The 13984-nt window shown below is 49.6% G+C and overlaps 2 protein-coding genes across 3 annotated transcripts in view; one reads left to right on the top strand and one right to left on the bottom strand.

Annotated features, from left to right (window-relative positions):
* Positions 1–6300, top strand: ndufaf7 (NADH:ubiquinone oxidoreductase complex assembly factor 7). 2 transcript variants are annotated; one of them, XM_086188975.1, is made up of 10 exons: positions 3–381; positions 880–1034; positions 1142–1222; positions 1350–1460; positions 2054–2267; positions 2472–2530; positions 2924–3037; positions 3857–4000; positions 4156–4329; positions 4876–6300. In XM_086188975.1, exons 1-10 carry the CDS (start codon positions 297–299, stop codon positions 5095–5097), a joined length of 1359 nt encoding a protein of 452 aa, XP_086045101.1. In that variant the 5' UTR covers positions 3–296; the 3' UTR covers positions 5098–6300. The 2 variants fall into 2 exon arrangements, with proteins under 2 accessions (XP_086045102.1, XP_086045101.1); XM_086188976.1 differs by lacking the exon at positions 2924–3037 and having other exon boundaries at positions 1–381.
* The window catches only part of LOC147243380 (serine/threonine-protein kinase D3-like), a 27203-nt gene continuing 19429 nt past the window's right edge, over positions 6211–13984 (bottom strand). The window contains exons 11-19 of the mRNA XM_086188973.1: positions 13163–13442; positions 11329–11381; positions 10896–10968; positions 10682–10788; positions 10408–10569; positions 9920–10018; positions 9530–9797; positions 8998–9083; positions 6211–8696 (exon numbers count right to left, since the gene is read on the bottom strand). Of these exons, the coding sequence (XP_086045099.1) occupies positions 8523–8696; positions 8998–9083; positions 9530–9797; positions 9920–10018; positions 10408–10569; positions 10682–10788; positions 10896–10968; positions 11329–11381; positions 13163–13442 (1302 nt within the window). The 3' untranslated portion in view covers positions 6211–8522. The remainder of the gene's footprint in view (positions 8697–8997; positions 9084–9529; positions 9798–9919; positions 10019–10407; positions 10570–10681; positions 10789–10895; positions 10969–11328; positions 11382–13162; positions 13443–13984) is intronic.

Here is a 13984-nt window from a genome sequence, read left to right on the forward strand (position 1 = left end):
AGCAGCCCGGATGTTCACCACGCTTTGCTCCTCCTCCCCCCTCAGGAACTCCAGTCTGTCGATAATTTAGATAAAAATCGTAGATAATTGAACATAACCAGGTGTTCATATTTCACCTCGAATCGAAACATCATTTTAATTATTATCAATATTTTTTATTATTATTATTGTTTAAATCGTGAACCTGCTTGTAGCTAACGGGGCTAACGCTAACCGGCTAGCTTAGCTGCCGGTCCCTCTGATCGTGTGGGTGAAGGTGAGTCAAACCTACACCGACACAGGATGAGAGCTCGGTGATGAGGTTGGGGTTCGGGCTCCACACCGCGAGGTGGTTTCGTGCCGCCAGGACGCAACATCCGATCAGCGGTCCGGCAGCGGCAGGTGAGCCCGGCGGTTGGTGCCATTTTACAGCAACAAGTAAACTTGTGTTCCATGAGCTACCGCCGCTCCACTCACAGCACAAGCGTGAACCGGCCGAAGATGTTTATTGAGTTTTTTGAACTCAGGATGAACAGAAAGAGATTTTGATTTTATGAATGGATTTTCATGATTGTTTTGGTGGTCCTGCTGGACTTTTACCTGAATTGTGCATCTATCACTTAACATAGTTTTGATTTCATTTCATGCATGTAGTTTAGGAATTGGTTCACATTCGTGAATTACTCGTAAGACAGGAGCTAGTTGGCGTTGGACAAACGCATCCTAGCATTCATGTTCCAATGACAGGATGAATATTTAGGAAAATACATCATGTAAGGCCAGAGGCTCGTAGGTCCTGGTGAGAGGAAGGACACGCCCACCACGGCCGGGTGAAGTGTCCCCTGATGCTGTTTGATGCTGCAGAATGTTGGTCACATGCTCAGCTGTCTGTGCTGGCAGTGCCATGGCGAGCGGCTTCCTGGAGGCTCTTCAGCGGCTCCCCGCCGGACCACAGCCGCCCCTCCATGCTGAGACACCTGACCTCCAAAATCAAAGCTACAGGTCCCATTTCAGTGGCCGAGTACATGAGGGAGGTGCTCACCAACCCTGTGACGGTCAGTGATGACCTCACTTCCTCCGTCACTCACTCCTGGTCCGCCGCCAGTCGATGCTGCTGGTTGTGTTGCCGCTTCGCTCTGACTGGTGCGTTTTTCTCTTTCAGGGTTATTATGTGAAAAACAACATGCTGGGACCCGACGGAGATTTCATCACATCGCCAGAGATCAGCCAGATCTTTGGGGAGGTGAGTCTGGAGGAAGACCCTCTCAGGAGGACAGGAAGTCTCTAAATGAGATCCGTCCAGTCAGAGCAGGCGGGCGGTCTGGAAGGTGTCACCTGTCAGCTACCACAGCATGTTTTGTGTCCTCCAGCTGCTCGGCGTGTGGATCATCAGCGAGTGGATGGGAGCCGGGAGACCCAAACAGCTGCAGCTGGTGGAGCTCGGACCTGGGAAAGGATCGCTGGCGGCCGACGTCCTCAGAGTACGACCGGAGCGCCCTCACCAGAACACGACTGTGGTTACTGCGAGGAGCTCGGCGTAGATCTGCCGGTCCTCAAAGACGAGATGACATCTAGATCACATTGTCAGACTCTGGCAGCGTTCACGACCGCTCAGAAGTCATCAGATAATTGTGTTCACGCTGCAGGTCAGAGGGTGAAACCGAACAGTCGCAGAGGAGGAAGGCCGCCATGTTGGACGGGTCCGTAGTTTCAGGGAACATCAAATTCATTTTTACCAACTCGGAACTCGATTCTTGTCTCGACTTCCAAGTTGCTTTGAATTCCATGTCCGCAGTGTTCCTCCATTATTAATGACTAATATTTGACTCTGTTGACGAAGCTGCATGAGGTCACTTCCTGCTTTTGAATCTTCACCTTTTTTGTCACGAGATCATGAAAGCCTCCCTCGCGAGAACCCTCACAATCATTTTAGTGATCAACAACTGCCTGGGACCCTCCAGGGTTTGATTGTAGAGCTCCGGCGCCGCCTTGCTGCTCGTTAGCAACCGCCAACATTCACCCACACTGTAACTTCCAAATGTGACACATCAAAGCCTCCTACGTTCCCCCCCAGGTGTTCAGTCAGCTGCAGTCGGTGCTGGGCGGAGCTTCGGTGTCGCTCCACCTGGTTGAGGTGAGTCCGGCTCTGAGTCGTCTCCAGGCTCAGAGTCTGACGGGGACCCGGAACCAGGACACAGACAGGGAGGATGAGCCGGTTTACCGCCGGGGACAAACCCCCACCGGGGTGCCGGTGTCCTGGTATCACCACCTAGACGACGTCCCCACAGGTACACAGATCAGCTGAGGGGTTAGCGGTGATGAGGGGTGATGTCATGGGAACAACGCCAACTAGCTGGTCTGTTAGGGACTATTTCCAGTGGTGGATGCATCCTGGTGGGGCTGTCGTCAGTATTTGAGGGACGGTGAAGAGATTTGTTGACCTGAATGTCAGAAATGTCCATTTTCAACAACCGTCCTCTCTCTTCTTCCAGGGTTCAGCATCTTTCTCGCTCATGAATTCTTCGACGCTCTGCCGATCCACAAATTCCAGGTAGGGATCCGCCACCGATGAGAGAAGCAGCACCACGGTAGGCGTCCTCTGCTTCGGTGTAATTATGGCTGCCTCCACCAGGTGGCACCAAAGTGAAGCGCAGCTCTTTCACAGTAGTTCAGTAAGGATGTGTGGACATGAGGACTCAGGACTAGAACTGTCGTTATCCTTTCACGGGTCCCACTGGTGACATTTTTGTAACCTCTAACAGACGGCATTCAGTTCTGATTTGAACTCTGGTGATTGTGAAGATGACCTGTTTCCGCCTCTCGCTGGGGTCTCGTTAGTGTCACTAGTCACTAATCACTAATCTAACCGGGTTTGAGACGCTCTGTGGCGTCAGAATTCTGACGGACAGCTGCTTCTTTGTGTTTGTTTGTTGTCGATGGGTAGCGGACGGCGAAAGGCTGGAGGGAGGTCATGGTGGACATCGACCCGGACCAGCCGGACCAGCTGAGGTTCGTGGTGTTGCCGTCTCCCACGCTGGCCTCGTCCACACTCGTACAGGTCAGAACCGCTGGTTGCTCTCCTCAGCAGATGAGCTCTGATGGACGTTTGTCAAAGCTCTGAAAGACGCGTTCATCGGGTCAAGAACCGTCGTGGCGCCTCAACACTTGTCGAGCAGAACATGCGGCTTCATGACAGGAGAGAAGGGTTCCAGCAGTGCACCACGCACGCCGGGCTGCTTTAATCTGTTACACTCTGTGGAAATGAACTCCGGCGCTTGGTTTACAGCCTCCATCTGGTTTTTATTGCCCACATTTCTACCATCTTTACGTTAGCAGGCTGTTTGTGTTGGCCTCCGTAGCTCAGCGCAGACACTGCCAGACGGATGACATCATCGCCACGGGCAGCGTGTTCAGCTTCTGTATCATCAAACCAGACAGAGAGGGGTTATTGTTCCAGAGGTGCAGAGCAGCAAGCTGCTCCCAGACTCAAACCGCTGATGCAGTCCAGATCCGTCCAGCAGCCTCAGAACGCCGGCGGGAGGAATTAAAGAGCGTTTATACGCATCTTAATTATCAGAGAAGAAGACACAGCTCTCTGAACCCCAATCGGCTCTGACAGAGAAAACAAACTCTTGAGAGTTTGGACGACGTTTGACTGCAGCAGTTACTTTTTCAAGGTTTGGGACACGCTTGAAGTCCAGCCTTCGACTCGTCACGTCTCCGGTCTGTCAATCAAACATGAAAGCGTCTGAGATGAGAAACCTGAGCGTGCCGACCTCCAGGGAGCCGGCCGGAAATCCTCACATCACAGTCAATAATCGCAGTAGGGTCATCGTTACTGATCGTGTGTGTGTGTGTGTGTGTGTGTGTGTGTCAGGCAAATGAAAGGCGGGATCATGTGGAGGTGTGTCCAGAGGGCGGGGTCATCATCCAGCAGCTGGCCAGGCGGATCTCACAGGAGGGAGGAGCGGCTCTGATCGCTGACTACGGTCACGATGGAACCAAGACAGACACATTCAGAGTAGCGTGACCCCGACACGTGTGACTCATTTAACACCTGAAGAATATCAGTCATCATTGGCAGATTATTAGCAGATTATTAGCAGATTATTAGCAGATCATCAGTAGATTATTAGTGGATTATTAGCACTCAGTTAACATGGTTTTCTGTTTCAGGGTTTTAAAGGTCACCACCTCCACGACGTCCTGGTGGCTCCCGGCACGGCCGACCTCACCGCTGACGTGGACTTCAGCTACCTGCGCAGGATGGCCGGAAGGGGCGTGGCCTGTCTGGGACCTGTCAGTCAAGGCATGTTCCTGAAGAACATGGGCATCGACGTCCGGATGCAGGTGCGTCTGATCTCTGTTCAGAATCTTTGTCATTAGGGTGCCGGTATTTTATGAGCGATGGGGTCGACAGATGGAGGGGTTCCCACGGTCATGAACAGCCTGGAGGAGTCGTGCAGTTTGAACGGAAAGGCCTTTGGATGGTGTTGGCGTTTTTTACTGCGCGTTGCGGTTGTGGCATCAAACCACCGAGCTTGTCCTTGATTTGCTTCCTATCATAAACTGACATTTCCAGACAATCCACACTCATGGGGAGTGGCTGAAGTCCTGGATATCTGATTAAAAGTTGGGCTTGAAACCCGCTGCTGTTCGGCGATGTGGATATCCTGTTGAACCGCAGGGTTGTCACTTTGGTGGCTGAGACGCTGAGAACCGGCCGGTGCCTGTCGAACGCTGACGTGATCAGTTATTGAGGTCAAGAGCTCCTCCGACTGTCCCTCTGTGTATGTCAGGCCTTGTCCCATCAGATCCAACGGATCCATACTGATTTGCCAAGTCATAGTTTTTTTTGTCGTGGAGTCTGTAACCCCCCCCCCCATCTCCCCCCAGGTCCTGCTGAGGAACTGCAGCGACCCATCCACCAGGAAGCAGCTGGTCAGCAGCTACGACCTGCTAATTAACCCCGCAAAGATGGGCGAGCGCTTCCACTTCTTCAGCCTGCTGCAGCTCAGCCGCCTCGCCAAACCCAAGACCACAGTGGGGCTGGAGTTGGAGAAGAAGAGCCCGGCACAGCTGCCCATAGCCGGCTTCACCGAGCTCGGCCTGTCCTGACCGAGCGGACAGGAATATGAGAGGCTCGGGAAGCTCTCGCGTTGCGATTGTGACTCCTGTTCTTGTCGTCTTCCTGCAGGCAAAAACCAGGCGTTTGCAGCTTCTTTATGAGGAGATCTACCAGTTGAGTAGGTCTCTGGGCTTGAAACTGAGTGTGCCAACACTTGATATGGAGTGGCTGGAGTCAACTGTGACACCGCTGAAGGTCAGAGGTCATCCGGAGGCGGGAGGATCACCTTCCTCCTCACTATGCCGGCTCTCGGCCGCCTGCCACATCTTGAAGCAGTTAGCTGAGCTCAGAGTTGTGCAGCAGCCATTAACAACCAGCAGCTCGCCGCTCCTCTGCTGCGATTAAAAGATTCAGTTACACGTGTGGGGGGTCGGCGCTGTGAGGCCCGCTGGTCAGGGATGGTGATTAAGTGATGGTTTCCAAACGTCCGGCTGCTGATCGTAATCACCTCCTCTTCCTCCTCAGCGTCTCCTCTCGTTCGTGCTTTTTCTTTCTTCTGACCCCAGGAGTCTTTTGAAAATATTCGACGTCTAATAACTGACTGAAGATGTTTAAAGTTTCGCCTCAGCTGGAGTCAGACTGCTGGTTCATATCGAGCCTTTAGTCTGATTTTTATGAGTCATCATTACAAACGTCGCGGTGTGTGTGTGTGTGACCTCGAGTGTTGTCGGTGTGATTTGTCTCCCTCCCAACAGTCAATCTCTGAATAATCTTGTACACAACGAATGTCAAATTGTATTTTAGCTTTAAATGTTCATTATTTATGTTGGAAAATGAGGGACGAGCATCACAAGGATGATGTATTTTTGTAGTTCAACAGAAAGTTAGCATCTCCACGGTTCTTTCCACCAGTGGCCAGTTTCATTGCCTCGTTAGATCTTGGATTAATGCAGACTTAAGACTTAAGTTTTGTTTCTCATGATAATCTTTCACACTTTGACTTAAAAAAAAACCAAAAAAAACCAAATGCAACTGCTAGAGCTACAAAGCTAACGTTAGGCTATGGCAAATCACCTCCATGGTTTCGTTAGCCTCTTGTTAGCAACCTCCATTTTATGACATTGGCTGAGTAATTGTTAAAGTGAAATGAGGGATACCTCAATTGTAACACATCTTTAATTTTTTTTTTCATTCAACTTAAATCAAAGTTTATGACAAATTATATAAAATGTGAAATAAACTCAGGGTGGTCAGATTCGCATCAGTGACTCAACAGTTTGTCAGGAAGGTTTCCACAGAGAAGAACGCAGACAAAAACGCAGCTCCATCCTGAGCTCAGTTCATCTGGAGTTTCTGGGAGAAAATGTTGACTCAATAATCTTAAAAGGTGCAACAGCCGGCTGTTCCTGCAAAGACGTTTAGGGAGAAGTGTGTCAAAGCAAAAACAACAACAAAAAAAGACTATCTAAAATAATCCTGCTGGTTTTCAGCTCACCCCCCCAAAAATATTGACAAGTACAGAGCATTCTGTAAAGTCATGTTCGCATCAATAGCACGAAGTACTCATGGCGTCGATAGATTTGACCTGTGATGTGCTAACTCCCAGCTAACGTTAGTTAGCCACCTTAAGAGATGTCTCATAATTGACCAAAAATGCGTTCAGTCATGGGTTTATACGTGACTACAAAGGTTTTCTTGTGGCAGCTTTTTAAAAATATAAGCAAAACAAACCCCAAAACTTATTCTTTGTGAACTTGCTTACTTTTACCTTATAGCTTTGCTGTTTCTCCTGGTTGTTTTCCAGTCGCTCACCGAGCCATCGCACAGATTCGTGAGATGGCAGTTTAGAATACCTGAGACCACCTTTGACCTTCAGGTCACGCATCTTACCTGGTTTTAACAAGCTACCGTTGGTCAAATCAAGCTAGCGTGAAACGTGTTAGCAGAGAGAAAATCTAACAGCTTTGCAAGCGATGTAGCTTTTTTGATTTCCTAGCGTTATTTGCTTATTAAAGGTGCTAAATGTTAGCATCAGTGGCCACAATCATTAAAACAGTCACACTTTTATAACATGTTGGCATTCAACATATAATGTTATATAGCATGAACATGGAACCCGAGGTTGACGGGCTAACATGATAACCATAAACATCTGAATGCTAACGTGAACCCTAAAACATTCAGTTTTATGTAAAGCTCATTATGATGAGCGTGGAGAAAACTTCTCAAAATCGTCCCTCTTTGAAAAAATAAGTCTCCACATTTTTCTGCTTTGTAATTTTCTCCAGCCAACGTCAATGCGGCTGCTCAGGTGGCACAAATATTTAGTCCTCAAATAATCACAGATAATCAAATCAGTACAACTTTAAAAAGAGTTTCCATCGGTCGTGCAAAGACATCCCAACGAGTAACAGTTAAAGAAGTTATAGTCAGTATTCTAGAAATGTTTATCACACAACAGAGACAGAGTGAAAAAATGGCTCACATCGCTACACAGCTTTTGAGATTTTAAATTCAACCAAGATTTAGTAAAAATATTGAGTTTGAGCTGAAACAGCAGCGAGTTCCTCTGTGGCTGGACAAGCAGCGCCATGTTTGAGGAGCACTGTGTCAGACTGAGAGGGATCTTTGGGCAGGAAGGGTTTCCAGTATCGATGTTTTCATGAAAAATGATGTGAAGGATGTCTAAGAATCACTTTTTCATTGGTTGGTCCTTGTAAATCAACAAAGTACAAATCGCCCTCATGTCAGAGTTACTGTAGCATCAACTTGATCCATTTATTGCAGCAAAGTTGGAAGCAGTCTTCCAGGCACAGTTGCTGCTGACCCCTGACCCCTCTGGTCCACAACACGATGTTGTGGTTATTTAGCCAAGAGTTGCTGAGAACCCAAATTAGGTCAACACCAGTTTTCTGATTGTACTTTTCACCCATTTTGATCAGCTGCTCCTGATTCGCATCATAACCCACAGAGTTGCCGAGATGTGCGCTTCCTCCCGACGCCCCTGTTAGCATTGACTCTGCTAGCATTAGCCCTGCTGCTCGCTTCTGAGAGACGACAGCTCTCACAGAAAACGAATGCCTTCCAGTCACTGTTGCTGCTCACTGTGAGAATGCAGATTGAGAGGAGGGGTCAGGTGAGTCTGCAATCTACCACTTGACCACTAGGTGTTCGTTATTCTTGCACATTGCTCCCTTAACAGACAGAGGGTTGAATTTTCGTGAAACCTCGTCCTGTTTCGGCTCAGAGTCTTATGGCTTGTAGAAAAAGGCAGTGAAATGTTAAATTCTCTTGGACCTGAACGATTACTGGGTGAGCGTGCTGCAGCGTCCTCACAGAGTGCCCTGGCTGACAAATCCTCGCCATTCATGAGCGCTCATCATCCCACGCTCCAAGCTGACAGTGTCCAGGGACTCCAGAGCGTCCCGGAGGACTCCTCAGGCTCGCGGCGTCCTCCTAGGGACACCTGAGGCTACTAGGGGTCTTCCTCCATGTCATCCAGGTTGGGTGACATGATGAAGTGTTTGGGGTAGTGCAGGCCTCTCTCGTCAGCGTACTCCTCCCAGCGGGAGTCGTCACTCTCGTGGGTGATATATCGCTCGCCACGCCGTGTCTCAAACTCCCTGAGGTCCAGCCAGGTGTGGTAGTCCTGCAAGACAACAGATGAAGACTCAGCAGCAGCCTAGACGACCAAGTATGGACTTCCTGTTTACATCAGAGATGTTTCCTGATGTGCGGCTTGTAATCAGACAATTTGATCAAATACATGATACATGAGTTTCTATCAAAGAATGACAGAACATTAAAATCTCATAGAACTTTGAGACGCTCAGGTGGTTCGTTGATGGTCAACTGACACTTCTGGCTTCAGGGATGGATGCTGTCAGTGACATCCCTGTCCCACTGAAGTGTATTTTATTGGATGGACAACCAAAATGGCCGCCACCTACCTGCAGCCAGGGGTGGCTCAGCGACTTGTCGACACTGTAGCGCTTCCTCATTTTCACCTGCAGCAGGTTATTGATCAGGTCTGTGGCTGCAGAGGAGAACAAACAGCGTCACCACACCTGAAGCTCTGTCTCATCTGAAAGCAGTCACGCTTGGGTTCAACCAACAACCTCAGACTGGTTGAAGCTCACACTCGTGCAACTATGGTGTGAAAAACAGAACAGAGAAAAAAGCCAGATGACGTCAGGACTAAAGGAACGTGATTTGTGCTGAGGGACATTTTTGCAGAACGCGTTGTTAAAGGATTGATGAAAGCGAATCCCGTCACTGCACTTCCTGGTCAGCCGGCTCCAGCAGGCTACTGCAGGTCCGCGTTCCTTTCAACTGACACGATTAACGTCCAAATCAGGAAGAACGCGATCCACTCGGTGGCGTTAAGTCCTTGGGTATGATGGCAACCCAGCCGTCGTATCAAAGGATGAGTGGCGGTCTTTCTGTCTCAGCTCCATAGTTCGGTCCTCATGGTGTTCTTACCCTCCTCTGAGATCTCCTTCCAGGGGTTGGGTGGATACATGAAGGCGGCGTTCTGGATCTGATCGTTGATGTCCTCGTCCTCGTTAAAGGGAAACGTTCCGCTCAGACTGACGTAAATGATCACGCCCACCGACCACATGTCCAGCGATCGGTTGTAGCCTTTGCTGCGAAGAACCTCCGGCGCTAAATAGGCTGGAGTTCCGACGACAGAGCGGCGGAAGGACTTTTCCCCGATGATGCGGGCGAAGCCGAAGTCGCACAGTTTCACCTGGGTGAGAGAAACCAGTCGATGTTCCTCCAGGTTAGGAGTGAACTCTGGTATTTACACAGCAGAGAAGAAGAAACAATGCTTCAACTTGTTAGGGAAGTTATAAAGGAATGAGTCCTGACCTGAGGGAAGGGTTCTGCTGAGGCCAGGAGAACGTTCTCGGGCTTCAGGTCACAGTGGACAATGTTCTTGAAGTGAAGATGTCTGAGAGCCACCAGGATCTGTGGACACAAAACGGTCTCAACTACTCGAGCAAAGGTCATGCTACACAACTTGATGTCTTGGATCAGGAAAGTTGTCAAAGTACTGGTTCTCGAGGGTTCTCCAGCGGGCCCCTCAGGTCTCCAGACTACATATCGTCACAAAAACGCTCGCAGGAAGTGGCGTGATAACAAGTCCAGGACAGGAGCTTTTGCTCCAAAAATGGATGTTTGAGCACCGACTTGCAGCAAAGTAACTCAAAAGAAGTTCTGGTGCCACTTCACCTTGCCGATACCGATTCTGATACCTAAGCTGTTTATTGGGCCGATACCAAGTTCTGATTGGACACGGACGGGCGTGCTGGTCAGCCTGTGTGGACGTGACCTGGCTCAGGACACTCAGCACCGACCTGAGTGACCAGGAACTTGGTGAGGCGTTCGGGGAGTCGGCTCTTCTCGCTGGATAAAATCATCTCCAACATGTCTCCGTGGAGCTTCTCCATGACCACAAACACCTGCTCGGGAGTCTCAAACATGCAGTCCAGGTTAACGATGCCGGGATGGTGGAGGTTCTGTCAGGAAGGACAGAAGAAAGAAAGGAGAATTAAAAACATTCCAGGTGGAAGTCGTCGTGGTCGTCTGGCCGCTCCTCTCAGATCAGCTTCATACCGGTTCACTTCCTACCTGCAGAATCGCGACCTCGTTCCTCAGCTGGCTCTCCTGCTTGGTGGGGAACCTCATTTTGTCGATGATTTTAATCGCCACGTCTCGTCCGGTCTTCCTGTGTTTACCTACAAGCGGGTCAGCGAGACGGTTGACATCTGTTTACATCCCCAAGAACCACTGAAGACATCATTGTTGTCTACCAAAACGCTGCCCCACTGGTGACGCCTCTCACCTCCGTAGACGATTCCAAACTGTCCAGAGCCGAGGACGTCGTCCGCAAAGATCTGATACACTGAACTGATGTCCTGAGAGACAGACAGACGGCAGACGGATGCAAAACACAAGAGCTACGACAAACGCAGGATACTGAGGGCTGACGGAGACATCGGGGAGTAAACGACCCAGCAAACGCAGTTCGTTTCTCATTTATAGTTAATAAAATACCAATGAACTTCATTATGCAGAGTGATGGAAGTAACTGTCCCTTCAAAGCTGTAACGACTCAAACTTCCAGTCTAGGAAGGATTTGGGGGTCCCTTGGTCACATGACTCAGAAGCAACACGAAAGAAGTTTTAAAAAATACAACAACAAAGAATCTGTCGTAAAATATTAATTTAAAATATGGGCGGATCGGACGGGGTTCCATGGTCGTGTGCTGACTCACCACGTTCTCTTGTATCTGGGAGTTGGACACTGATATGCTGATGGCCAGTTCCTCTGAGGAGACACAAACACACTCGCACTGAGAAGGGTGGGCTTTGATTTCTCTAACCTTTAGAACATTAAAGTCTCATTTCCTAGGTTTCCTTGGTTGCTAACACAATGCGATGGAGGAAACTTCCAGCTGAGATCAAACTCTGATGAAAGAGCGCGCCGTCAACCACCACTTTACAAGTTTTACTACAGCGGCACTTCCTGTATTTTAGTATCTAAGTATGTGTACAAATAAAGGACGTCATCATGTCCACACCAGTGAAGAGAATTTCCACTGCTGTGCTGATATTGATTTCGGATGGCCGACCGGGGTGTGATCAGGTCGCCCCTCGGCGATCGATGGCTGCGGTCTGTTGAAGCAGAGCAGCAGCTTGACATCCAGGTCACATCAGAGTTGAAGCAGCTTCACGAACCAGCAGAGCTCCAGGATGGGGAAAGTTTCACAGGAACTTCTAATCTCAGAGTCACACGCTAGTTAGCTTAGCACAATGACTGGTAGTGGATGGGAAGTGTTAGCATGAACTCTGATCGCTTTCGTTTTTTGTTTTTTTTTAACTGGATTTTTGCAGTTTTATTTATGGTAAAATAAAAGTTAACGCATGTTTTGCGTGGCTGCAGGTCTCCATCGGATCCCTGTTCAAACTGGATGCAGCTTTATTGACACCAGTGTACCTGAACAGTAGGAGAGCTTTGATGATGTCGCTAATTATTCATCAAGATTTTGGGAGGTTTAATTTTCCACCATCGGTCACAGAGACACGATGCTGCGCTGTTTCCCCTTGAAATGGTCAAAACCAAAAAGCCTTCTTATGTAATCCGTCCATTAGCGTATTGACGGGTGCTGCTGTAATTTTACTGCAAAACAAAATCAATTTTTGGAAAGAAACTGAAGCTCAGCATCAGTTACTAAACAGGTGTAAAAGCAAAAGGGTTTCATGGTCATGAAGGCCGTCCATGAGAGTGGGATGACATCGATGTCGTTGGCGTCTCATTAGGAGATGAACTTTACTCCTCTCGTCAGACTAAAAGTTGCTTTAACCTGAGAATCATCCCAGTGAGATGAGGCGGAAAATCCTCCGAAATCCCTTCAATCATTTTAAAATGTCAGCCGGCGCTCAGTCCGGGGTTGTGTAACCGTTGTTTCCTGACACAATATTTATTTGCAGGCTCTCCACAGATGAATCCATGTGGCCATTAAAGCGCAGAAGTGTCTCCATTAATGTATCAGAGGCTAAGGATGAGCAGTAAAACAGCTCAGGGTCAGGAGTTCACTTCCTCTTTAGCCGCTCTGCTAGCAGACGCGCACTGAGGTGGAATTAGCAACATTAGAGGGGAAGTGACTTTTTGAATCAGTGACCAGCCCATTAAAGTTATAATGGTGCGACTGTCGTGAAGATGGGAGTCGGCAGGACGTCGCCGCACAACCACCGTGTGTGATGTCATGACACGAGTGATGACGATGACACCCCAACACGGTCAGCCTCGAACAAATGCGGCACTTTCCTGTGACTTGAGTACTGCGAATTACTGCGTTTACTGCTGCGGCTTGACGTCTGACCACGTTGACCCTGGCTCTTCTTCTCTTGTTTTTGGAGCGGGTGCACAGTAGCGCCCTCTACCGAATGACAGTGATCGCAACGATCAGCAGAGGAAGAGTTAACCTGTCGTCCGGTGACATCACAACTACTTCTGATGAGTTTTGTGAAATGAAAACAGCAATCAAATAAATACTGAGCGGTATTTGCGGCTCAGAAGAAGAAGTTGGCAAAGGTGCCCTGACTCACTGTGGTCCTTCCCCTGGCCCGGCCCGGCTTGGCCAACGCTGGCTTTGGGCGTCACGGGCATCATGGCCTGCCGGATGGCCTTCTCCCAGCTGTGCCCCACATCCCGCCCCACGCCGGATGCCGCCATGACAGGGTTGTGGTGCAAGCCGCCATTGTCCTCGCCGACGTAGTACACCACGTTGGCAGTGATCACCTCAAAGCAGTGTGGGTTCCCGCCCTGCGCCAGGCTGCTGAAGTCCTGAGCGCGCTCCACCTGCAGGATCTCTGACAGGGGGATCTCCTGCAGTCAAAGTTGGACCGTTAGAAACCTTAAAGCCATCGTTGAAGCCTGTGAGAGTGCGAGGGAGCCACCTCGGTCTGAACGCCTCTCCTCTCTCCGCTGAACTGCCAGACGCTCTTTGAATTTCATTGTTTAAAACTTCCCTTCCTTCCTTCTCTGAACCCCTCAAACCTGTGAACCTGCCAGATCAAACATATAAAGGCGAGCGGTCCTCTCAGTGGTGTCTTTATGCCCCTCCGTGTCATCCGAACATCTTGTGGTTTGCCAAGTTGGTCCCCGCCTCTTCCTCACACCCTCCCCTCCGCCTCTATTCATCCCACCGCTCTGATTAAAGGGCAGGACGTCGCTCAGCCGCTGTGGGCACGAGGCGGCGTGGCTACAGGCCAGAGAGAGGCTACGGGGAAGCGACCCAGAAGCGCCGCAGACCTCCCACCGACTCTCTGCACTGCTCCAGCTTCCTCTTCAAAGCGAGGTTGCTGCGGCGTTCGTGGTAAAGGTCAGCCAGCGGAGATGAAAGGACGAGGGGTGTTCGGAGAGATGAA

Source organism: Aulostomus chinensis, chromosome 20, assembly GCF_037954235.1.
Source record: "Aulostomus chinensis isolate RoL2024-O1b breed Wild chromosome 20, RoL_Achi_v1.0, whole genome shotgun sequence".
NCBI classification, from domain to species: Eukaryota; Metazoa; Chordata; class Actinopteri; order Syngnathiformes; family Aulostomidae; genus Aulostomus; species Aulostomus chinensis.

Bases quoted from the DNA above. Each gene is read 5' to 3' on its own strand.
- ndufaf7 (XM_086188975.1), top strand. From the start codon at position 297: ATGAGGTTGGGGTTCGGGCTCCACACCGCGAGGTGGTTTCGTGCCGCC. The intron at 382-879 runs GTGAGCCCGGCG...CTGTGCTGGCAG, and splicing joins CAGCGGTCCGGCAGCGGCAG to TGCCATGGCGAGCGGCTTCC. The intron at 1,223-1,349 runs GTGAGTCTGGAG...TGTGTCCTCCAG, and splicing joins TCAGCCAGATCTTTGGGGAG to CTGCTCGGCGTGTGGATCAT.